We start from the raw sequence: 27,094 nt of genomic DNA on the forward strand, positions 1-27,094 counted from the left end.
CTCTAGCAAAGCTGAAATCAATGGGTATCAGGGGAAAACTCTTCAATGATGGAATCATACCTGACACATAGGAACATAGTCATGGTATTTGGTGGTCAATCATCTCCGCTTCAGTACCTCACTGCAGAAGTTCCTCAGGGTCTTGTCCTTGACCCAACCATCTTCAGCTGCTTCATCAATTACCTTCCCTCCATCATTAGGTTAGAAGTGGGGATGTTCACTGATGATTGCACAATGCTCAGCACCATTCATGACTCCTCAGATACTGAAGCAGTCCATGTTCAAATACAACAAGGTCTGGACAATATCCAGGCTTGGGCTGACAAGTGGTGAGTAATCTTTGCACCACACGGATGCCAGGCTATGACCATCACGAATAAGAGACAATCTAACCAACACCCCTTTGCATTCGATAATGTTACCAGCACTGAATTCCCCTCCTATCAACATCCTGTGTGTTATCATTGACCAGAGACTCTATTGGACTCGCCACATAAACACAGTGGCTACAACAGCAGGTCAGAAGGTAGGAATACTGCAGAAAATAACTCACCTCCAGAGCTTGCCAAAGCCTGTCCACCATCTACAATGCACAAGTCAGGAGTGTGATGGAATACTCCCCACTTGCCTGGATGAGTGCAGCCCCAACAACACTTAAGAAGCTTGTCACCATTCAGGACAAAGCAGCCCGCTTGATCCAGCCCACTGTATCCACTCCCTCCATCACCGGCGCTCAGTCGCAGCAGTGGGTACTATCTACAAGGTGCATTACAGAAAGATCCACAGAGAAACCTATAACCGCTTTCAGCTAGAAGGACAAAGGCAGCAGATTTATGGGAACACCACAGCTTTCATGTTCCCCCCAAGCTACTAACCATCCTGACTTGGAAATATATCACTGTTCCCTCACTGTCGCTGGGTCAAAATCCTGGAATTCCCTCCCTAATGGCATTGTGGGTCAACCCACAGCAGGTGGACTGCATCAGTTCAAGAAAGCAGCTCACCACCACATTCTCAAGGGAGTGATGGGCAATAAATGCTGGCCAGCCAGCAATACCCACGTCCCAGAAATGAATAATAAAAAAAGGTTTTGGTGCTGCCCAGGTGTAACATATTCAATTTGTACTGATCCATTCTCCCATAACTGGTCCTAATGCACCAGGGATCTGAAACTCACCCTCATACCGTCTCTTTAGCTACATGTTTCACAGATACATCCTGCTATTTCCACTTTGTCTCGCACGTGGCACTGGCACTAATCCTGAGATCACTACCTTTGAGGTCCTACTTTCCAGTTTTCTTCCTAACTCCCTATATTCTGTTTTTAGGACCTCAGCCTTTATGTTAACCTACGTCATTGGTGCCTATGTGTACCACGACCATTAGGTGTTCACCATCTTCCTCCAGGATGATGTCACTGCTGTGAAAATGTCTTTGACCTGATCACCAGGGAGGCAACATATCATTATGTGCCCTTTTGCCACATGGACTGAGCAGGGGAATATACATGAATGGCATCAGGTGCAAGTGGTCAGTTTTCACTCAGCTGACTGTGGACTCAGTTGTGAGTAATGAGATCACAAAGGATGCGTTAAGACAAATGATAGAATATTTTGAACAAAACCGACTCAATGTCAGCAGATATTCCACAGAGAGAGCAATAAAGTTCTCCTAAATCCATCAGGAAGTTCTGCACAGTTAGGAAGGAGAGATCACATCTAGAGTGAAGCACAGCCCAAGATAAATTGAAATCCAGGGTCAGGGGCTAAGCACAAAAGAGTGACATCACAGGGAAACTGTGAGTTCATTGATTGGTAATAGCTACTAATTTGATTATATTATAAGTTATTTTCATCTTAAAAGTAAATAGGAGAAATATTTACAGGCCACAAGCTATGAAACTAGCAGGAATTGTTTAAAAATCAAAGTAAGATCTAAGCATTTAAAATAAAGATGCTGGGCTGGGTAGTATGTTGTAACTGCGCGCTGTGGGAGCTGATTGACCCCTCTTGTGGCTTGTAGAACAAAGAACAAAGAAATTTACAGCACAGAACACAGCCCTCCAAGCCTGCGCCGATCCAGATCCTCTATCTAAACCTGTCGCCTATTTTTCAAGGATCTGTATCCCCCTGCTCCCTGCCCATTCATGTATCTGTCTTGATTCATCTTAAATGACGCTGTTGTGCCCACCCCTACCACCTCCACTGGCAACGTGTTCCAGGCACCCACCACCCTCTGCGTTAAAAACTTTCCACGCATATCTCCCTGAAACTATTCCCCTGTCACCTTGAAATCGTGAACCCTAATAACTGAGTCCCCTACTCTGGGAAAAAGCTTCTTGCTATCCACCCTGTCTGTACCTCTCATGATTTGTAGACATCAATCTGGCCCCCCCTCAGCCTCTGTCTTTCTAATGTAAGTAAACCTAAACTATTTAACCTCCCTTCATAGCTAGTGTCCTCCATACCAAACAACATCATGGTGAACCTCCTCTGAACCCTCACCAAAGCATCCACATCCTTTTGGTAATGTGGTGGCCAGAACTGTATGCAGTATTCCAAATGTGGTTGAATGGAAGTCCTATAAAACTGTAACATGACTTGCCAACTCTTGCAGTCAATACCCCATCCGATGAATGAAAGCATGCCGTATGCTTTCTTGACCACTCTATCAACCTACGTTGCCACCTTCATGGTACAATGGACCTGAACACCCAGATGTCTGAGTGCATCAATTTTCCCCAGGGCTTTTCCATTTACCGTGTGGTTCGCACTTGAATTAGAGCTTCCAAAATGCATCACCTTGCATTTGCAAACAAGTGATGACCACAAGTGTTGGTTGCTTGAGGAAACTCTGGGTCAAAGTTGATGAGCTGGAGTCTGCGTTTCGAGCACTGCAATACATCATGGATGCTGCTTTTCAGGAGGGAGTCACACCGCTTAAATTAATTATCTCAAATTCAGTCAGGGACAGGAGGGTGTGACTACGAGTAAGGCAAATTGAGAGATCCAGGAGGTAGTGTTGAAGGAGTCTTAGCCCTTGAGCTTGTCTAACAATTTTGAAATTCTTGTTCCCTGTGTAGATAAGAGTGGGGGCTATAGGATGGATGAGAAAACTGACAACAGTGCTGCGTTGTTGTTGTCAGAGAGTTATTGAAGAGGAGGGAGAAATAATGAAATGTAATTGTAATCCAGGGATAGTGTAGTCAGAGAAATAGACATTGTTCTCCGTGGCAAGGATTGAGAGTTTTGAAGTCTGTGTTGCCTACCTGGTGCCCAGGTTCAAGATATCTTATCTAGGCTGAAGAATTTGGAGTGGGTGGGGAAGGACCCAGTGTTTTGATCTACATAGGTTAATGATATAGCTAGAAGGAGGAAAGTGGTCCTGCTGAGGGAAGACAATCAGCTCGAGGTAAATTGAAAAGAAGGAGAGAGCTGTTCCAACACGACCAGCTCCACTTGAATCATGCTTGGACTAGAGTCACACAATTTGGGCTGTGAATAGGGCTTTAAAATAAATAGGTGGGGGAGGTTCAGTTGCATGGAAAATTCTGGAAAATATTAAAGAATGGAGGGTTCAGTTGAGGTTACTAAAGTTTCCAGAACAAATAATAGGACGCAGCATATATGTCTAACTTCAGGCAGAGTAGATAAGCAGGTGACAATTATGCGAATGGAGGCAGTCACTGAATGACTGAGGGTGTTGTATTTAAATGTGTGCACTACACGAAACAAGGTAAGTGAACCTGTAGTACAACTTGAAATTGGTGGGTACAATGTTGTAGGTATCACACAGATGTGACTGCAAGGATATCAGGGCTGGGAACTAACTATCCAAAGATTGTTATTTGTCATTTACATAAATAATCTGGATGTGAACATACAAGGTATGATTAGTAGTTTGCAGATGATACAAAATTAGGAGGTATTGTTGATAGTGAAGACGGTTATCAAAAATTACAGAGGGATCTTGATTATGTGGGGAAGTGGACCGAATTGGCTAATGCAGTTCATACAGATAAGTGTGAGGTATTGTACTTTTGAAATTCAAACCAAGGTAGGACATATACAGTAAATTGTAAAGTCCTGAGGAGTGTTGTGGAACAGTGGGACCTAGTAGTACAAGTACATAGTTCATTGAAAGTGGCGTCACAGGTGGACAAGGCGGTGAAGAAGACATTTAGCATGCCAGCCTTCATCAGTAAAGGCATTGCATATAGGAGATGGGACTTTATGTTGCATTTGTACAAGTTGTTGGTAAGACCAAAATTGGAGTATTATGTACAGTTTTGGTCACCCCTGTTTTAGGAAAGACATAGTTAAACTGGAAAGTGAGTAAAAATGATGTATGAGGATGTTGCCAGGACTAGTAGGTTACGTGAAACACTTATTTTTCCGCAGCTACACTTGCCCTAAACCCCACCACTTCCTCCATTACATTGATGACTGTATCGGTGCCGCCTCATGCTCCCACGAGGAGCTCAAACAGTTCATCCACTTCACCAACACCTTCCACCCCAACCTTAAGTTCACCTGGACCATCTCTGATATGCCTCCCTCCTTCCTGGACCTCTCTGTTTCCATCTCCAGCAACCACCTGGAAACCGATATTCATTTCAAGCCCACCAACTCCCACAGCTACCAAGAATATACCTCCTCCCATCCACCTACCTGCAAAAATGCCATCCCCTATTCCCAATTCCTTCGCCTTCACTGCATCTGCTCCCAGGATGAGGCATTCCACTCCCGTACATCTCAGAGGTCCTTGGTTTTCGAGGAACGCAACTCTTCCCCCCACCTCGACTATGTCTCCCGCATTTTCCGCAACTCATCCCTCACACCCCATCCTCACAATAACAGCCAGAATCCCTCTCATCCTCACATACCAACCCACCAATCTCCAGATCCAACGCATCATCCTCCGACACTTCCGCCATCTTCAATCCAACCCCACCACCAAAGACATTTTTCTCTCCCCACCCTTATTTACTTTCCGGAGGGCCCACGCTCTCCGTGACTCACTTGTCCGCTCCACACTCCCCTCCAGCCCCACCACACCAGGCACTTTTCCCTGAGAGCGCAGGAAGTGCTACACCTACCTCTACACCTCCCCCCTTACCCCCATCCCAGGACCCAAGAAGACTTTCCACATCAAACAGATGTTCACCTGCACATCTGCTAATGTGGTATACTGTATGCACTCTTCCTGTTGTGGCCTCCACATGGGGGAAACCAAGCAGAGGCTTGGGGACTGCTTTGCGGAACACCTACGCTCGGTTCTCACTAAACAACTCCACCTCCCAGTTGCAAACCATTTCAGCTCACCCTCCCAATCCTCAGACGACATGCCCATTCTGGGCCTCCTGCAGTGCCACAACGTTGCCACCCAAAGGTTGCAGGAACAGCAACTCATATTTCGCTTGGGAGCCCTGCAGCCCCAATGTGGACTTCACAAGCTTCAAAATCTCTCCTCCCCCTACCACATCCCAAAACCAGCCCAGCTTGCCCCCGCCTCCCTAACCTGTCCTTCCTCCCACCTATCCCCTCCTCCCACCTCAAGCACCACCTCCATCTCCTACCTAGCCTCACCCCACCCCCTCGACCTGTCCATCTTCCTTGGACTGACCTATCCCCTCCCTCACTCCCCAGCTACACTCACCTTTACTGGCTCCAACCCCACCTCTTTGACCTGTCTGTCTCCTCTCCACTTATCTTCTCCTCTATCCATCTTCTATCTGCCTCCCCCTCTCTCCCTATTTATTTCAAAACCCACTTCCCCTCCCCCATTTCTAAAGAAGGGTCTAGGCCCGAAACGTCAGCTTTCCTGCTCCTCTGATGCTGCTTGGCCTGCTGTGTTCACCTGGCTCTGCACCTTGTTAACGCAGGAAACTAAGCCATTTAATCAGACCTCAGTTGTTGGTCAGATTTTGTACTCCATTATTAAGGATGAGATTGCAGAGTACTTGGAAGTGCATGTTAAACTGAGTCAGCATGCTTCATAAAGGGAGGTCAAGCCTGACAAATCTATTGGAAGTCTTTGTTAGAAATAGGTACAGTTACAACATTTAAAAGAACTTTACTTAGGTACATGAATGGGAAAGGTTTGGAGGGATTTGGACCAAGTTCACGCAAGTGGGGCTAGTTTAGTTCAGGAAACTTGGTTGGCATGGACGAGTTGAACCGACAGGTCTGTTTCCGTTCTGTACGATTCTAAGACTCTCTGACTCTAGCGATAAAGCAAGTTTGACAACAGAGAGCCAGCAGACGTGATCTATTTGAATTTCTAGAAGGCCTTTGACAAAGTGCCACATAGAAGGCTGCTAAATAAGGTAAGAAACCATTGTGTTAGGGGCAAGGTAGTGGCAGGGATAAAGGACTGGCTGACTGGCAGAAGGCAGAGAGTGGGGATAAAGGGGTCTTTCATGGGATGGCAGTGGACCAGTGGAGTTCCACAAGGTTCAGTTTTGGGATCACTCTCTGAAAAGCACTGCTGAGGCTGTATAAGGCTCAGGGTCAATAACATTTGGAATATTGTGAGAACTTTTAGGTCATGTATTTAAGGAAGGATGCACTGCCGTTGGAGGGGATCCAGAGAAGTTTTACAATCGTGATCTCAAGGATGATTAGCTTATCATTGTGAGGAATGATTGATGACTCTGGTTTTGTACTCAGTGGAGTTTAGAAGAATGAAGAGGGGAATCTGACTGAAACTTACGGGACTCTGAGAGGCTTGGATAGAATTGATGTGGAGAAAATATTTCCACTAATAGGAGAGACAACACAGCCTCAGACTAAAGTTATGACTCTTTAGAACTGAAATGAGGAGGAATTTCTTCAGCCACTGAGTGGTGAATCAGCAGAAGTCTTTGCTACAGAGGGCTGTGAATGCCTAGCCACTGATTGTAGTTGAGACAGAGGTAGATAGGTCTTGATTGGTAAGGGGACAAGTGTTACAAGGAGAAGGCTAGAGAACATGGTTGAGAAATGTATGAGCTATTATTGAATGACAAGAGCACACTCGAGGCTGAATGGCCTAAGTTTTTCTTAGAGCCTTGTTTGCTGCCACAGAAACTCCTCTTACAATTGAATCTGCTGTGACTATTGCATTTTGACACTTACTGTTCCTCCCCTGCACTTATTGCAGCAGAGCCAACCATGATTTCGTCAAGGACCGAAGGGCCTGCTCTGCACTGTATTGTTCTGTGCCATGAATTTGGCTGTTGCTGTTTTTTCCTGACAGGCCGTTCCCTCACCACTATCAAAAAGTGGTATATCTGTTATTTTTCTGGGAATAGCCAAAAGTGATTCCTACACTGCCTGCCTCATCATCTTAGAACAAAGAACAATACAGCACAAGCACAGGCCCTTCAGCCCTCCAAGCCTGCGCTAAGACATTTTGCTCTTCTATAGTAAAACAGTCTTCACTTACAGGATCCATATCCCTCTATTCCCTTCCTATTCATGTATCGGTCCATGTGCTTGTTGAATGCTGCTATTGTGTCTGCTTCCGCCACCTCTGGCAATGTGTTCCAGGCACTCACCACCCTGTGTGTGGAAAACTTGCCTCGCACATCTTTTTTAAACATGCCCCCTTGCACCTACATGTATCCCCTGATAATTGACCCCTCCACCCTGGGAAAAAGCCTCATACTGTCCACTCTATCCGTGCCGTTCACAACCTTATAAACTTTCATCAGTTCACCTCTCAACCCCCTGCCTTTCATTGAAAATAAACCCAGTCGATCCAACTTTTCTTCACAACTAAAATCTCCCACACCAGGCAACTTCCTGGTTAACCTTTTCTGCAACCTCTCCAAAGTACCCACATCGTTCTGGTAGTGTGGTGACCAGAACTGTATTCAATATTCCAATTGTGGCCTAACTAAAGTTCTATAAAGCTACAGCATTACATATCTAGAGATAATGGGAACTATAGATGCTGGAGAATCCAAGATAACAAAGTGTGGGGCTGGAAAGTGTGGACCTATCTACCTCTGTCTCAACTACAATCAGTGGCTAGGTATTCACAGCAGGCCAAGCAGCATCTTAGGAGCACAAAAGCTGATGTTCGGGCCTAGACTCTTCATCCTTTTCTGCTTGGCCTGCTGTGTTCATCCAGCCCCACATTTTGTTATCTTGCATTACATGCCTCTCTTTGTACTCTATGCCCCTTCCAATGAAGGCAAGCATGTTGTCGATCATTTTTACTATCTTATCTACTTATGTTGCCACCTTCCATGATCTATGGACCTGCGCACTCAGATCCCTCTGCATATCAATACTTCTAAGGGTTCTGCCATCCACTATATAATTTCCACCTATACTTGATCTTCCAAAGTGCATCACCTCACATTGGTCCAGACTAAATTTCATCTTCCATTTTCTGCCCATTTCTCCAACTGATCTATATCCTGCTATATCCTTTGACAATCCTACTCACTGTCCACAATTCCACCATTCTTTGTATTGTCCGCCAACTTACTGATTAGAACAGCTACATTTTCTTCCAGCTCATTTATGTAGACCCACGGACAGTGAAGGTCCCAGCACTGATCCCTGTGGAACACCATTAGTCACAACCCTGCCTACTGAAAAGCATTCTTCCACTGCTGCCCTCTGTCTCCTGTGACTAAGCCAGTTCTGTGTCGTTCTTGCCCACTCTCCCTGATGCCATGTGACTTGACCTTTTGTACCAGTCTGCCATGACAGACCTTGTCAAAGACTTTACTAAAGTCCATGTAGACAGCATTAACCACTTTTCCCTCTTCAGGCATCTTCATCACCTCCGCACATAACTCAGTCAAGTTAGTGAGCCACTAAACTGTGTAATTACTAATAATCCATTTGCTTCTAAATGTCAATAGATCTGGTCTCTGAGAATCTTTTCCAACAATTTCCCTACCACTGAGACTGTAATTTCCAGGATTATTTCTGCTAACCTTCTTAAACAATGAGACAACATTAGCTATTCTCCAGTCCTATGGGCGCCCACCTGTGTCCAAAAGGATACACAGATGTCTGTCAATGCTCCAGCAATTTTTTCTCTTATCTACCTCAAAATTCTGTGATAGATCATATCAGGACTGTTATACGTTTTAAGGTTGACAATACCTCTTCCTTTTTATTAATTTCATTCGCGGGATGAGGGCATCACTGGCAGTTATTGCCCAGAGGGCAGATCAGAGTCAACCACATTGCTGTGGGCCTAGAATTGCATGTAGGCCCGACCAGGTAAGGATGGCAGTTTACTTCCCTAAACGACATTAGTGAACTAGATGGATCTTTCCAACAATCGACTGTGGATTCATAGTCATCATTAAATTGTTAATTCCTGGGTCTTTGGATCAACAGTCCAGTGATAATACCGCTAGGCCATTGCCTTCCCAAGTTTTTCATAGCAACTTGACTTAGAAATTCAACAGTTCCTTCCCTGAGATCATCCTCCACCAATTCCTTCTCTTCATTGGAAACTGATACAAAGTATTTGTTTAGGACCTCACCTACATCTTCTGGCTGCACACATAGATTCCCTCCTTTGTCCTTGGATAGGTCAACCCTTTCCCTGGCTATCTTGTTGCTTATTATGTGTGTATAAAAATCCTCGGGATTCTGCTTAATTATATTTGCAAACAACCTTTCATGATTCCTTTTAGCCCTCTAATTCCTTATTTAAGTTCATTCCTACTTACATACTTCAAGGGTTTCATCAGTTCGCATCATCCTAAACTTTTCGTATACTTCCTTTTTCTTTCTGACCAAGGTCGTAACATCCCTGGTCATCCAAGGTTCACGTAACTTGGCATACCTATCATTCATTTTCACAGGAACGTGCTGCTCCTGAACTCTTAATCTGCCTAGTTGTCAAACATTCCCTTTCTGCCTATGGAGGGTTTGCCTGTAGTGTGATCGATATTCTGTCTATGCTATCCATGATTCTCCTAGCTTCGTGGGTGCTCCACAGTGTCTCCAGCTGTCTCTCCATCTCTGAAACCCAGGTGGAGCAGGAAACACTTCCTGAACTCATGCTGGTCCCAGGTACAGGAAATGTACCTGGCTTCCCACATAAAGCAAGAGGAGCACAACACAGCTTTGAGCTCTCCTGCCATGACTTAACCTTTTAAGAAGACACAATTTACACCTTTTGGAAGATGCTTAATGTCATTTCACAGTAATTTCTCTCGGGCCCATATTTTGTGCTCCCTGTTACGACAGAATACAGCCCTTAGAAACTATAAACCACAAAAAACCTTACAAACTGTTCGCGATAAATGGTGTAAGTATTTACCTAACCTTACCTACTACTTAACATTCATTCGGAGTCTCAACTCCTGCAGCAGAGTAAGACCACTCTAGTTTTCCTTGTGCTGTCACTTTTTTTAATTGAAAAATATTCTGTACTCATTAAGAAAAACCTTATCTACATTCACAGGCCCTAAAGCAGTTCTGTACAATCTTTGGGTATCAAGAAAAACAAATGCTGGAATTTGACATTCCCTGCAGGTGCTAAAACCAAAGACATTTCTTCTTCTTGCAGGACAGTATTTATGTACATTGTGGCAACAAGAGGGTCTGAAACTGAACAGACCCTCATTACACTTTGCCACAAGCAGGACACCATTTCCAGATTATTTCATTTTGACACTGACTGCAAGGACACTCTCCGCAGACTGGTTCAAGGCGACACTGACTGTGAAGACTCCTTACAGACTCAATGCAACGCAATTATGCAGTGATCTGACTGAACAGCATATATCCTCTGTTTGATTCTTCCTATTTCTAAACTATTTTATTTTCAAACTATTCTCATGCTACTTGTCTTTGTGCACTTGAGTTCTTTTCAAAATCAAAATCCTGGAACTCCCTTCCTCACAACACTGAATGTAGCTCCACCAGGTGGACTTAGCCATTCAATAAGGCAGCTCATTACAACCCCCTCAAGAGCAATAGATGTTTGCCATGCCACAATATCCAAATCCCATGAAATAACTTCTAAAGATATATCTACCCCCAAAGTACTGGTTATGTTGGGGTACATTTCCACATGACACACCACAGAGTCTTGATTATGGTTTTGATTGCACAAGTGCGCAGGGAGACCTACCTTAGGCAGTCCAAAGTGAACTTTTCATATTTGACCAATTAAATTAGTTATATAATCAGGTTAAGGGTTTTGGCTCACCGATGTAACAAAGAACTCATTGCATTTACAAATAACTTACAGTTTGCTTATATCATCAAATAAGTGATTGCCCTTAAGTAAGCACTGATTACATCAACAAAGAACTGGGGTTGCATTAACAAAGAGCTGTTGAATTACTTGTGTTAACAAAGAACTGAGTGCACTTATGGTGTAGGTTCACAGTACTTCACACAAGCAGGTGACTAATTATTTTGTTACTTTGTTGCTAAGCAGTTGTTGCATAAGCTTAATCCTCTCTATGTTCCCCACCCAGATGTAGATATTTTTAATCAACCTATTCACATATGCTATGACACACCTCTGGAGCAGGTGGGACTTGAACCTGGACCTCCTGGCCCAGAGGTAGGTACAGTACCACAGTACCATCATGTCTAAGCTTTGCTAATGTAGGTTTGTGCTGGCTTGCCAATAAATTTCCCCTCGCAGAGGCACTATGCAGGATTCAAGTTAACAGATCCATGTTCAACATTACAAATCAATTTGAGAGTATATGCCACACTCCTAGGACCTTCTTGTTCTACCTGCCTCTTCCTACCCTGTCTATTTGTCACATACTTTGCTCCTTTCAGTTACTCCTGAAATCTATGCTGCTGCTGAGTGACCATCTCCCGGAGTGTGCATTTTAGAACATTTTTAGTCTTCAGCAGGCCCTCCAGTGGTTCAGCAGTGCTTCATAGTTACTCAAGAAACATGAAGCAACTTGGTGTTCCCACATGAAACAGGAGTTGCAGGCAACAGCTGCTAGCTGTCCCACATTCTCACTTAATAATCTCATACTTTTATAAGAACATAACATAAGACCCAGGAGCAGGATTAGCCCCATGAGCCTGCTCTGCCACTTAATATAGTAATGGCTGATCACAGCACAGTCTCAACTCCACTTGCCTGCTTGCTCTCTGTAACTCTTCAACCCATAACTAATGAAAAATCCACCTCCTTCTAAAATTTACTCAGGGTGTCAGCATCTAATGCACGCTGGGGCCATGAATTCGATAGTTTCACAACCCTTTGAGAGAGGTAATTTCTCATCATCTCTATTTTAAATTTGCCAACTATTTAATTCAAACTATGACCCCTCATTTTAATTGCTTCGCGAGAAAACAACCTTTCTTTGATAACTTTTTAAAACCCCTGTAGCATCTTCTATACCTCAGTTAGATCTCCCTTCATTCTTGTAAACTGCAGAATATAGGCCTAAACTGTTCAATCTCTCTTCATAAGACAAACTCCTGGAGTCAATCTAATGAACCTCCTCTGGACCGCCTTCTGTTTAGTTTATAAACTTTTAATGCTTATTGTGACAGAATCTTTCTCAAGGACTATTAAATCTCTACTACTTACCTCTACTTGCGGACAGCACACTTATCCAATATGTGACTTCAGCCATTTGTCTTTTCATACAGGGGTTGAGTTAATGCATTTGTAAGCCATAATAGAGTTCTAGAGAAATATTGGAACAGAGGGTAGGCCTATTAAAAGGCACCAGCATAACAGCCCAGCTTGCAAAAAATGTTTACAATCCTTTTAAGTGCCTGCTGGTTTGTAATTGAATACTGTTATTAAGGATTTGTCAAATGTCTGTGATTTTAAGACCATCAGCTGAGTTGAAACTTTAGATACCTAGTAAAGTATTTGTCATGTCAGAAAGGTTTACAGTCCCATTTGCAGAAAGATGTTCATTTCCATTTCAAAGCAGTCTGACAATCAGTGGGAGGAAGCAGAGGCAGGCCTTTCTTTGCCTTCAAGTAGTTTTTTCTTCCATGTAAAAAAAGCCAGATTTGCCAGTCTACTTAAAGTAGAGCACAAAAAAATGACAGCAGAAGACATCTTCATTTTTGTTGCTGCAGTTGATACCTTTTCCATTGTAAAAGTACTGTTATGCATGTGAATAATCAAACAATTTTCCTCAAAAAAGGATAAGCTTAATCTTTGATAAGAGATAATGGGAACTGCAGATGCTGGAGAATCCAAGATAATAAAATGTGAGGCTGGATGAACACAGCAGGCTCCTGAGATGCTGCTTGGCCTGCTGTGTTCATCCAGCCTCACATTTTATTATCTTAAGCTTAATCTTTAACAGGTGACCCTTACATTGAGTCACTGCACTAAAAACAAAGGGTAACATGGTGGCTCAGTGGTTAGCACTGTTGCCTCACAGTGCCAGGGACCCAGGTTCAATTCAACCCTCGGGCGACTGTCTGTGTAGAGTTTGCATGTTCTCCCTGTGTCTGCATGGGGTTCCTCTGGGTACTCTGGTTTCCTCCCACAGTCCAAAGATCTGCAGGCTAGGTAAATTGCCCAAAGTGTTCAGGGATGTATAGAGTAGGTGAGTTATAGGGGAATGGGTCTGAGTCGAGTGCTGTGAGAGTCACTGTGGAATTGTTGGGCCAAATGGCCTGTTTCCACACTGTAGGGATTATAAATTTTAAGATCTATATTACAGTACAGCACCTATTGTTGATATTTGAAGGTGACACTTACTTATCGCAATGTTCCTGACTCTTCTGCAGCTTTTTCATTTACCTGAAACTTTTCTATCTGAGGTGTTTGAAATGGTTCTGTGGGCGAAAATCCAATTTTTGCTCCCACCCACCCCAGCTTAAAACTTCAGAACCTAACTTCAACTGCTGTGTGGTTAACATTACGGTGGAAACTCTAATTTCCTCCAGAAACACAGTGGTCATTCTAATCATCTTGTATGTCTTAATTAAGTCACCACTTAACCTTCTTCTCTCTAACGAAAACAGCCTCAAGTCCCTCAGTCTTTCCTCATAAGACCTTCCCTCCATACCAGGCAACATCCTGGTAAATCTCCTCTGCACCCCTTCCAATGTTTCCACATCCTTCCTATAATGCGGCTACCAGAACTGTACACAATACTCCAAGTGCAGCCGCACCAGAGTTTTATAAAGCTGCAACATGACCTCATGGCTCCAAAACTCAATCCCTCTACCAATAAAACCTAATACACCATACACTTCTTAACAAACCTATCAACCTGGGTGGCAACTTTCAGGGATCTATGTACATGGACACCAAGAACTCTCTGCTCATCCACACTACCTAGAATCTTACCATTAGCCCAGTAGTCTGTATTCCTGTTATTCTTTCCAAAGTGAATCACCTCATACTTTTCAGCATTAAACTCCATTTGCCACCTCTCAGCCCAGCTCTGCAGCTTATCTAAGTCCCTCTGTAACCTGCAACATCCTTCTGCACTATCCACAACTCTACCAACTTTAGTGTCATCCGCAAATTTACTAACCCATCCTTCTACGACCTCATCCAGGTCATTTATAAAAATGACAAACAGCAGTGGCCCCAAAACAGATCCCTGCAGTACACCACTAGTAACTGAACTCCAGGATGAACATTTCCCATCAACCACCACCCTCTGTCTTCTTACAGCTAGCCAATTTCTGATCCAAACCGCTAAATCTCCCTCAATCCTATGCCACCTTTCTGCAATTGCCTACCATGGAGGACCTTTTCAAACGCTTTACTGAAATCCCTATACACCGCAATAATCGCTTTACCCTCATCCACCTGTTTGGTCACCTTCTCAAAGAACTCAATAAGGTTTGTGAGACGCGACCTATCCTTCACAAAACCATGTTGACTATCCCTAATCAAATTATTCCTCTCTAGATTATTATAAATCCTATCTCTTATAATCCTTTCTAACACTTTACCCACAACTTAAGTAAGGCTCACTGGTCTATAATTACCAGGGTTGTCTCAACTCCCCTTCTTGAACAAGGGGACAACATTTGCTGTCCTCCAGTCTTCTAACACTATTCCTGTAGACAATGACGACATAAAGATCAAAACCAATGGCTCTGCAATCTCCTCCCTAGCTTCCCAGAGAATCCTAGGATACATCCCATCCGGCCCAGGGGACTTATCTATTTTCACAATTTCCAGAAATGCTAACGCCTTTTCCTTTTGAACCTCAATCCGATCTAGTCTCATAGCCTGTATCTCAATATTCTCCTCAACAACATTGTCTTTTTCCTGTGTGAATACTGATGAAAAATATTCATTTAGCGCCTCTCCTATCGCTTTGGACTCCACGCACAATTTCCCACGACTGTCCTTGACTGGCCCTAACCTTACTGTAGTCATCCTTTTATTCCTGACATACCCATAGAGAGCTTTAGGGTTTTCCTTGATCCTACCTGCCAAAGGCTTCTCATATCCCTTCCTGGCTCTTCTTAGGTCTCTCTTTAGGTCCGTCCTAGCTAACTTGTAGCTCTCATGCGCCCTAACTGTGCCTTCATGCCTCATCTTTACATAACCCTCCTTCTTCCTCTTGACAAGAGACTTTAGTAAACCACAGTTCCCTCGCCCGACCACTTCCTCCCTCCCTGACAGGTACATACTTATCAAGGAGACGCAGTAGCTGTTCCTTGAACAAGCTCCACATTTCAATTGTGCCCAGCCCCTTCAGTTTCCTTCCCCATCCTATGCATCCTAAATCTTGCTTAATAGCCTCATAATTGCCTTTTCCCCAGTGAAAACTCTTGTCCTGCGGTATATACCTATCCCTTTCCATCGCTAAAGTAAGCGTAACCAAATTGTGGTCACTATCACCAATGTGCTCACCTACCTCCAAATCTAACACTGGTTCATTAACCAGTACCAAATCCGATGTGGCCTCGCCTCTTGTTGGCCTATCTACGTACTGTGTCAGGAAACCCTCCTGCACACATTGGACAAAAACTGACCCATCTAAAGTACTCGCACTATGGCGTTTCCAGTCAATATTTGGAAAGTTAAAGTCCCCCATAACATCTATCCTGTTACTTCCTCTCCTATCCGGAATCATCTTTGCAATCCTTTCCTCTACATCTCTGGAACTTTACAGAGGCCTATAGAAAACCCCCAACAGGATGACCTCTCCTATCTTGTTTCTAACCTCAGCCCAGACTACCTCAGTAGACGAATCCTCACTAAACGTCCTTTCTGCCACCATAATACTGTCCTTGACTAACAATGCCACACCATTCCCTCTTTTACCACCTTCCCTGATCTTACTGACACATCTAGACTCCGGGACGTGCAACAATCATTCCTGTCCCCTGCTCTATGCATGTCTCCGAAATGGCCACAACATCGAAGTCCCAGGTACCAACCCATGCTGTAAGTCCACCCACCTTATTCTGGATGCTCCTGGCATTAAAGTAGACACACTTCAAGCCACTCCTGCAACCTTGAAACCTTATTCATGACCTCACTACTCTCAACCTCCTATACACAGTAGCTACAATTCAGGTTCCCGTCCTCCTGCTGAATTAGTTTAAACCCTCTCGAAGAGCATTGGCAAATTCCACCCCCCCCGCAGCATATTGGTACCCCTCTGGTTCACGTGTAGACCATCCCATTTGTAGAGGTCCCACCTACCCCAGAATGAGCCCCAATTATCCAGGTATCTGAATCCTCCCTCCTGCACCATCCCTGTAACCACATGTTCAAAAGCTCTTTCTCCCTATTCCTCGCCTCGCTAGCACGTGGTACGGATAACAAACCAGAGATAATAACTCTGTTTGTTCTAGCTCTAAGCTTCCGCCCTAGCTCCTTGAATGTCTGCCTTACATCCCCATCCCTTTTCCTACCTATGTCATTGGTGCCTATGGACCACGACTTGGGGCTGCTCCCCCTTCCCCCTTAAGGATCCTGAAATCACCATCTGAGACATCACGGACCCTGGCACCTGGGAGGTAACACACCAACCGCGAGTCTCTTTCGTTCCCACAGAATCTCCCATCTGTCCCCCTAAGTATGGAGCCCCCAATGACTAATGCTTTCCTCCTCTCACCCCTTCCCTTCTGAGCAACAGGGACAGACTCTGTGCCAGAGACCTGTACCCCGTGGCTTCCCCCAGTAAGTTGTCGCCCCCAACAGTATCCAAAATGGTATACTTGTTATTGAGGGGAATGGCCACAGGGGATCCCTGCAGTGTCTGCCTGTTCCCTGACTGTAACCCATCTACCTTTTTCCTGTACCTGAGGTGTTACTACCTCCCTGTAACTCCTCTCTGTTACCCCCTCAGCCTCCCGAATGATCCGAAATTCATCCAGCTCCAGCTTGATGGTCAGTAATTGAAGTGTTCATGGCATGTATTGATGCTGTTATCAAGGTCTTTCTCCATGTACAGATGTATTTATTATATTTTCACAGATGGAGCTGAACCAAACAGGAGAATTGTTGGAGTCCCACTCCCTGAAGATCCTCAGCAGCGGTTGAGATGGCAGGCACATCTCGAGTTCACACACAATCACGATGTTGGTGATTTGACATGGGATAAAATTGATGTTCTGTTGCCACGCTCTCAGAAATTGCGATCCCTGGTCCTTTCAGGAATCCCACACTCCATGAGACCTCAGGTCACTTACTTTGGTTCTGTTCCCAAGTTTTAATTTCTCAGTCTATTTTTAAAAATATATTCAGACGAGTCTATATTATCTCTTTTTCAAATGGTGAACAGATTTAATTTTTCTAAGCTTGCAATGACAGTGCTGAATATTCCATAGATCAACAATCCAAATAGAATTTTTTTTAAAAACTGTTCCCCGGTTTTGGGTGATGTAGGCTAAGTAATCTTTTTTGCTGATTGCTCCTTGCCTTGAGAAGTTCTTTAAACTGCTGTAAATCAAGTGTTAAGTCTGTTCCCAACATGCCAGTTGATGAACAATTACAGAATAGCAATACAGTAGTACTGAAGCAACGATAATACAAGCGCAGTTCAGAATGGGTGAGAGCCAGGAGAGAAATCTGATGTAGCTGGTATTTCTGTGATATGTTGCTATAATCTTCATCCCATTGTAATATTTGGAGTGGAGAGTCACTCTATCTTGCACCAGATGCTGCAGTGTGCGTCTGGCAGTCAAAGTGCAGCAGTGGTGGAAGGTCTGGATATTGAATTAAGTATGAGGGACATCTTTCCTAGATAGCACTAACCCTCTTGATTATTGTGGTTGCATCTGTGCAAGCATCGAAAACAAAGAGCTGTGTATGCTAGAAATCTGACACAAAGCCCAAAATAGCTGAACAACACGCAGCAGGTTTGGAAGCATCTGTGGAGAGAATGTAATAGTCACTGTTTCAAGTCCAGTGACCCTTTTTTCAGAATTATTTCTGTTTTTCTTTCTATGCAAGTAGGCTGCAACATTTAATCTATGAAGAGAGAATAGATAGGTTGGGGTTGTTTTCCTTAGAGCAGAGAACGTTAAGGGAGTATCTGACTGAGATGTAAAAAGTTATGAGGGGTGTATATAAGAAGAAATTATTCTCCTTAGCCAAGGGATCAATAACCAGAGATATAGGTGTAAGGCGGAGGACAGGAGGCTTTGGGTGGCATTTGAGGAAGAATATTTTCACCCAGATGATGCTGAGTCACTGGAACTCACTGCCTGAAAGGTTGGTGGAGTTTAGAACCATCACAACAATTAAAAATATTAGATACCAAGGTGTAGAGCTGGATGAACATAGCAGGCCAAGCAGTATCAAAGGAGCAGGAAGGCTGACATTTTGGGCATAGAAGGATCTATGCCTGAAACGTCAGCTTTCCTGCTCTTCTGATGCAGCTTGGCCTGCTGTGTTCATCCAGCTCTACACCTTGTTATCTCAGATTCTCCAGCATCTGCAGTTCCTACTATCTCAGTTAAAAATATGATTTGATACATGAAACTCCATACATTGCAAGGCTGCAGGACAGGTTCTGGAAAAGGGGACTAAAATAGATGGAAGTTTGATGACGAGCACAGACAGAGTGGGCCAAAGGATATCTTTCTGTGCTGTAAAACTGTAACTAAATGTTGCATCACTAAATCTTAGCCTATAGACAGTGACTAAGCTTTGCAGATAAAGCACTCATCATAGGGTATTCAGTCTCTCGCCTACTCTTCTTGCTGTGATGTTGTGGTCAGGTGAACATTTGTACTATTTTTATCGCACATAATTCATTGTATCTTTATTTATGGTTTATAGTTTGTAAGGTCAGTAGTGGGTGGCACTGTAGCTCAGTGGTTAGCACTTACCTCACAAGGCAAGCGATCCTGGTTTGCTTCCAGGCATGGGTGTGTGTGTGGAGTTTTCATGTTCTCCCTGTGTCTGCATGAGTTTCTCTCAGGGTGTTGCACTTTCCTCCGATAGTCCCTATGTGCAGGTTATGTGGATTGAACCATGCTAAATTGCTTCATAGTGTCCAGGGTTGTGCAGGCTAGTTAGGTTAGCCATCACATTTTCAGGGTTACAATGATGGGGTGGGGCAGGAGTAGTTGGATTGCTATTTGGAGGATCGGTGCAGGCTCGACTGGCCGAATAGCCTCGAAATGCATTATAGCGATTCTGTGATTCTACTCCAACGGTCTAGAGGTGAAAGCTCCTAGATTGTTTAATATTATTTGAATTGAAGAGCAACCTAAGGGTTTAATTTAAAGCAGTAAGTCTTGGAAGCCTAGCTCAAGGCTGTAGTTTGCATCTCTTTCTCTGAATTGCTGGAGCTGGAACAGCAGCTGGGGAAACTGTGGAGCTTCTGTGAGGCTGAAAGTAACAAAGATAGCACTCGCAGAGAGGTGGTATCTCTGTAGGCTAAGATTGCACAGGCATTGAGTGATTTTTGACCTTCAGATAGTGTGAGAGTCCTCTGTGGCTATTTCCGCACAAAACTGATATGCCTCTTTACACTGTTGAAGGAAATGACCTCTGAGAAGAATGTACGGACAGCCAAATTAGTTGCTCCGTGGTTGGTTCTGCTGAACGGGAGAGGAGGAATATGTGTGCAGTAGTTGCAGTGGTGGGGGATTTAATTGTAAGGGGAATAGAGAGACATTTCTGTGGCCATAACACCATTTCAGATTATTATTTTGCCTCCCAAGTGCCAGGGTTATGGATATCTTGGAGTGGCTACAGGACATTCTGAATTAGGATAGTGAACAGCCAGTGGCAGTGGTACACAACACTTTTAAAACAACATTATTTTTTCTTTTAAAAATGGTGAGGTCTTAAAAGCAGAATTTAGAGAATTAGGAAGCAAGTTAAAAAGCGAGACATCATGGGTAATCATTTCAGGATTGTTACCAGTGCCACATACTAGTCAGGGTAGCAGTAGCAGAATGTTTCAGATGAATATGTGGCTGGAGACATGATTCGAAGGAGAGGATTTCAAGTTTCTGGGATTTGGGGATTGGCTATGACATAATTGGGAGCAGTACAAGCTGAACAGGTAGGACTGGAACTGATATCCTTGGGGGAATATTTGCTATAATTTTTCTAAAGAAGGGTCTCGGCCTGAAACGTCAGCCTTACTGTTCCTCTGATGCTGCTTGGCCTGCTGTGTTCATCCAGCTCTGCACCTCGTTATCTCAGATTCTCCAGCATCTGCAGTTCCTACTATCTTGGGAATATTTGCGAGTTCAGTTGGGGAGAGCTTAAGCTAAAATGGCAGGGGACGAGAGGCAAGGAAATGGAAGAGAGGAAAACAAAGGGAGAAACAAATGTCAGAATGGTGTATAACAAAAGTGATCGGCAGAGAATTCATGGACAAGAATCAAACATGGTCTTGGTGTAAAATAATTTGAATGGGACTAAGAAAATTAAAAAGATAAGCCTTAAGACTTTGTGTCCTAAACAGTGGAGTATTCAGAGTAAAGTGGATGAATTAGTGATGCAAATCGATATAAACAAATGTGATAGAGTTGGAATTATTATGGAGCTGTGCCTGCGATAGGGTGACCAGGAATTGGAACTAAATATCAAGGGCTATTCAGTTTTTAGGAAGGACCAACAAAAAGTAAAGCAAGATCCAGGAGCATTATCGTTTAAAGAGGAAATGAAGGCAATAGTAAGGAAGGATATTAGCTCCAGTGAAGTGAAACTAAATGGGTAGAGCTTATAGAAGCACCAAGGTGCAGAAAGTGATAGTGGAGGCTATGTATAGATCCCCAAACTGTACTGGTAATGTTGGGTAAGTTAATTAAACAGGAAATTAGAGAGGCAAGCAATAGAAGTCAGTCGTAATGATGAGCTTCTCTAATCTGCACGTAGATTGGGCAAAACAATTTGATGCATACCGTGGAGGAGGAATATCTGGAGGATAACCAACTAGAGAACAGGCCTGTGATAATGGGAACTGCAGATGCTGGAGAATCCAAGATAATAAAGTGTGGAGCTGGATGAACACAGCAGGCCAAGCAGCATCTCAGGAGCACAAAAGCTGACGTTTCGGGCCTAGACCCTTCATCAGAGAGCTCTCCTAATTCCCTATATTATATTAGAGAACAGGCCATCTTAGACTGCATACTGCGTAATGTGAAAGGAATAATTGGTGGTCTAGCTGTGGAAAAAGTGACCATAATATGATAGTTCAAAAGTGCAAAATTCAGGCGAAACTCAGCAGGTCTGGCAGCAGGCACAGTCAATGTTTTGCATCCAGTGACTCTTCAGAACTGATTGTAGTTAGGAAAAGGTGGTATATATGCTGAAGGTGAGGTCGGGAACCTAGGGCAAAAGAGTACATCAGTGGAAATTGAACCTAGAGTCGACAGCAAAAGAGTAAAAAGTTGGAGATGGACCCTCGAAAGAGCAGACAAAAGGATGGATGATGGTGAGCCAGAGAGAAGAAAAAGCTGATAATAGGATTTATTAATAGGTGAGAATGGGTTCGCTGTGACGTCATGCAGCCCATGTGAAGACAAGATCAGAGGTGTGGGTAGGGTAAAGAATATGAAAGAAGGTGTTCCAGTTATTAAACTCAGTATTGAGGCCTGTGGCCTGCAGGGTTCCCAAGAAGTAAGTGACGTGCTTTTCTTCCAGCTTGTGTTCACTGGAATACTGCAGCAAGCCTGAGATACAATTGTTGATCTGGGAGCATAGAGGTGCATCGACATGATAGGAATTGGAGCTTGGGGTCATTTTTGCAGAAAGAACATAGGATACTTAGGAACAGGATACTGATTGTGGATGATCAGCCATGATCATAATGAATGGTGGTGTTGGCTTGAAGGGCCGAATGGCCTACTCCAGCACCTATTGTCTATTGTGTTTCGCTTAGTCTGCTTTTAGTCTCCGCACTGTTGAGAAATATCTAACCTATTTTCAGCTACTATTGGTCCCTATTATCAGCTTTTGTTTCTCTTCAGCTTACCATTACCAATATTCCGTTGTCTGCCCAACAGATGTTCTTTGTACCTGAATTCTGTCTTCATCTATTGCTTAATTCTTTACCAGTCCCCACCCCAACTCCTGTGTTCAGCATTTATATCACCTTTCCCTAGCTACAGACAGTTCTGAAGAAGGGTCAGTGGACCCAAAACATTGACTCTGCTTTCTGCCTACAGAAGCTGCCAGATTTCTCCGCCAATTGTTGTTGTTTCAGATTTCCAGCATCTACGGCTGTTTGTTTTTTTTTAATTATTATTTGCAATTCTTCATCAGGATCCTGAATCCAAATAAAGGAAACTACATTGGATGAGGCGTGAGCTGGCTGTGATAAATCAGAGAAATTATTTAAACGGGCTATAGTGAAAGCAATGGCAACCATTTAAAGAACATGTGAATGAGCTGCAGCAATTGTTCCTTCCTGTTTGGCATAAAAACAAAACAGGAAAGATAATCCTACATGGGAAAATAAGGATAATATTAGATCCAAAGAAAGGGCATAAAAAATGTTCCAAAAAGCATCAGACCTCAGAACTGGGAGCAGTTTATATTTAAGCAAAGGGGGACAAAAGGATCAGTTAAGAGAGGGAAGAGTATGAAAGTACATCTGTGGGGAATATACAGACTGATTGTCAAAGCTTCTGTACATATGTGAAAAGAAAAAGACTTGTGAAGACGCAGATAGGTCCCACACAATCAGGAGTCGGAGAAGTTATAATGGAAAACAAAGAGATCGTAGATTAATTAAATACACACTGTCTTTACTAAGGAGTACACCAATAACATCCCAAAAATATTGGGGAACACATCATTGAATGAGAAGAAGAAACTAAAGGAAATTAGTATTGGTGGGGAAATGGTGTTGTGAAAATTGATGAGATCAAAGGTCAAAAATCTTGAGAGCCTGGTAATCTGTGTCCCGGATTACTTAAGGAAGTGGCCCTAGAAATGGTGGGTGCATTTGTGGTCATCTTTTAAGATTTTGTAGACTCCGGGACAGTTCCTATGGATTGAAAGTGAGCTAACCCTACTATTTAAAAAACGAAATAGAGAGAAAACAGGAAACAATAGACCTGTTAGCTTGACATTGGCGTGACAAGATTGGACAGAGTCAATGGATTTATGAAAGGAAAATCATGCTTGACAAATCTACTGGAATTGTTTAAGCATTTAACTCACAGAATTGAAAAAGGGTTTACTTGGACTTTCAGAAACTTTTGATAAGATCCCACATAAGAAAGTAGCATGTAAAAAGCATGTAGGATTTGGAATAGTGTACTGACACAATTGGAGGAACTGGTTGGAAGGCATGGAACAAAGAATAGGAATAAATAGGTCATTCTTCAAGTGGCAACCAGTGACTAGTGGGGTATACTGCAGAGATGCAGTGCTTGGGTCCCTGCTATTCACCACCTGTATTAATGATTTAGACGAGGAAACCAAGTACAATATCTCCAAGTTTACAGTCGACACAAATCTGGATGGGAGGTTTTGCTGTGAGGGGGATGCAGAGATGCTTCAGTGTGATTTGGACAAGTTGAGTGAATGGGCAAGATAGTAGCAGATGAAGTATAATATCGATAACTGTTATTCACTTTGGTCACAAAATCAAGAAGACGGATTATTATCTGATTGGTGATACATTGGGAAACACGGAACTGCAATGAGCGATCTTGTACACTAGCCACTGAAAGTAAGCATGTGGGTGCAGCAGGTGGTGAAGAAGGCAAATGGTATGTCGGCCTTCTTGGTAAGGAGGTTTGAGTACTGGAGCAAGAATGCCTTGCTGCACTTGTACAGGGCCTTGGTGAGAGCACACATGGAGTATTGCGTGCAGCTTTTGTCTCCTTATCTGCAAAAGTTCTACAGTATTTCCTAGGATGGTAAGACTGACATATGAAGAGAGACTGGATCAGTTCGGATTATATTCACTGGAATACAGAAGAAACCTAAAAAATCCTAACAGGACCAGCTAGTAAAACTCTTTTGATCAAAAAGGAGGGGAGGAAGGAAGTAAGAATGTACAGGCCAGTTAGCTTAACATCAGGTCTGCATAGGGAAAACATTAGAACTGTTATTACATAGATTAAACAAGACACTTGGATAAGTTCAAGGTAATCAGGCAGAACCAACATGTTTGTCAAAGGGAAATTTGTTGGAATTCTTTGAAGATCGTCGGCACAGAAAAATGAAACTGGTGCTGTAGATACTGAACTGTGGATGGAACGTACTTAGATTTCCAGAATGTATTTGAAAAGATACACATCAAAGGTTATTGTGGAAAATAAATGTTCATGGTGTAAGGGAGCGAAGAAGACATAACAAGTCTGGAAAGGGATATAGATAAGGTAAGCGACTGGGTAAAGATTTGGCAGATGATGTACAATTTGGGCAAGTGTGAAATTGTCAATTTTGGCAGAACGAATGAAAAGGAATCATATTATCTATATGGTGAGAGGTTGCAGAGTTCTGAGATGCAGTGAAATCTGAGTGTCAGAGAGCATGAACCACAGAAGCTGAGCTTTCCCAGCAACTTTGTTTTTGTTCCTGATTTACAGCATCCACAGTTCTTTTGGTTTTTACAGAAATTAGTGGCTCAGATACTGCAAGTAATCATGAAAGCTAATAGAACGTTAAGTATTATTGTGAGGGGACTTGAATACAAGAGAAGGGAGGTTATGCTTCAGTTGTACAGCGCATTGATGAGACCACATCTGGAGTCCTGAGTACAGAATTGTCAGTGTAATTATAGAAGGATGTTAATACTAACTGCAATAGAAGGAGTTAAGGGAAGGTTTACTACAATAATGGTTAGTCTGAACAGATTGCCTTATGAGGAAAGGCTGGGTGGGCTAGGCTGGTATCCTGTGGAGTTTAGAATAGAGGTGACTTCATTGAAACATATAAGATCTTGAGGGTAATCGACTAGGTGGAAATGGAAATGTTTTTTCTTGTGGATGAATATAGAACTAGTAATCAGAGTTTCAAAGTAAAGTATCGCTGCTGAGGAAATATTTTTCTCTAAGTGGATTGTGAGTCTTTGGAATTCCCTTCCTCAAATGGTTACAGAATATTTAAGTACAGCAAGCTTTTTATTAACCAGCTCCTATGAGACCAGGATGGTCCAGTTGATCAAATATTCCAGTTGATTAAGAGGTCTATATAAGCAATGTAAAAACACTCACTGAAGTAGTAGAAACATAAGGCAGTGGTTATACATATCAATGTTTTACTTTATTTGCAGCATATATAACTTTGCCTTAAATAAACTTACCAGCAGAGAAGTTTATCACTCTCGCCCTCAACTGACTACACAAGCATTATAGAGATCATGATGATACAGTAAATTTCTAGTATTTCAAGTATATAATTTTTGCCAGTTTATTGAGTGTGCGAGTTCACGAGGTGACTGTTAAAACAAAGTTTGCTGTATTTTTAAGGCAGGGGCCACTAGATCCTTTATTAACAAGGGAATGAAAGATTATAGGGGCTATGCAGGAATGTAGAGTTGAGGTTGAAAACATATCAGCCAGGATGTTATTGAATGGTGGAACAGGCTAAAAGGCTTGTGTGGTCTACTCTGGTTCCTTGTTCATGTGACTAGACAGAGTTAAATACTGGAAAGATATACCCAATGACCAGGGAGTCTAGGTGGCGCGGTGGCTCAGTGGCATCACAGCACCAGGAACCCAGATTCGATTCCACCCTCAGGCGACTGTCTGGATGGAGTTTGCACATTCCCCCCACGTCTGTGTGGGTTTCCTCCAGATGTTCCGGTTTCTTCCCACAGTCCGAAGAAGTGCAGGTTAGGTGGATCGGCCATGCTATATTGTCCATAGTGTTTAGGGATGTGTAGATTAGGTGGGTCACAGCGGGGATGGTTCTAGGTAGGATGCGTTGAGGGTTGGTGTGGTCTTGTTGGCCTGAAGGGCCTGTTTCCACACCGTAGGGTTCCTATGATTCTACGAGCTGGGGTTCACAGTCTAAGGGAACGGGGTAGGCCATTTTGGACTGAGATGAGGAGAAATTTCATACCCTAGACAGTGGTGAGTCTATGGAGTTCACTATGACAGAGTCATAGAGTAATACAGCATGGAAACAGGCTCTTTGGTCCACCCTGGTCCATGCTGACCACGGTGTCCACTCAGCTAGATCCAATTGCCTGCATTTGGTCCATTTCCCTCTAAACCCTTCCCATCTGTGTCCCTGTCCAAATGTTTTTTTAAATTTTGCTATTTTACCTGCCTCAACCACTTTCTCTGGCAGCCTGTTCTGTAAAAGCACCACTCTCAGCATAAAGAAGTTGCCCCTTGGGCCCTTCTTAAATCTACCCCCCCTTACTGTAAACGTGTGCCCTCTAGTTTCAGTTCCCCATCCCAGGGAAAAAGACTATATGCATTCAATTTACCTCTGCCCCTCATGATTTTATACACCTCAATCAGATCACCCTTCATTCTCCTATGCTCCAAGGAATAAAGCCCTTTCCTGGCCAAACATTCCTTATAATGGACTGTGGTTGCCTCTCAACTGCCCTCTGGACAATTAGGGATGGGCAATAAATGCTGCCTGGCCAGTGACGCTCTCATCCCGTGAACGAATTTAAAAAAAACTCAGACCTACTAGTCCTGGCAACATCCTTATAAATCTTCTTTGCACACTTCCCAGGTTAACTATGTCTTTCCTATAACAGGGCGATCAAAACTGTACACAATACTTCAACTGCATCCTCACCAAC

General features: G+C 43.3%; 1 protein-coding gene across 2 annotated transcripts in view; it reads left to right on the forward strand.

The window, feature by feature from the left end:
- The window catches only part of sgsm3 (small G protein signaling modulator 3), a 195,703-nt gene that overhangs the window by 72,245 nt on the left and 96,364 nt on the right, over positions 1 to 27,094 (forward strand). For both annotated transcript variants that reach the window (XM_048521343.2, XM_048521344.2), the window contains exon 5: positions 17,380 to 17,585. In XM_048521343.2, the coding sequence (XP_048377300.1) occupies positions 17,380 to 17,585 (206 nt within the window). The remainder of the gene's footprint in view (positions 1 to 17,379; positions 17,586 to 27,094) is intronic.

This window comes from Stegostoma tigrinum, chromosome 38, assembly GCF_030684315.1.
Source record: "Stegostoma tigrinum isolate sSteTig4 chromosome 38, sSteTig4.hap1, whole genome shotgun sequence".
Classification (NCBI taxonomy): Eukaryota; Metazoa; Chordata; class Chondrichthyes; order Orectolobiformes; family Stegostomatidae; genus Stegostoma; species Stegostoma tigrinum.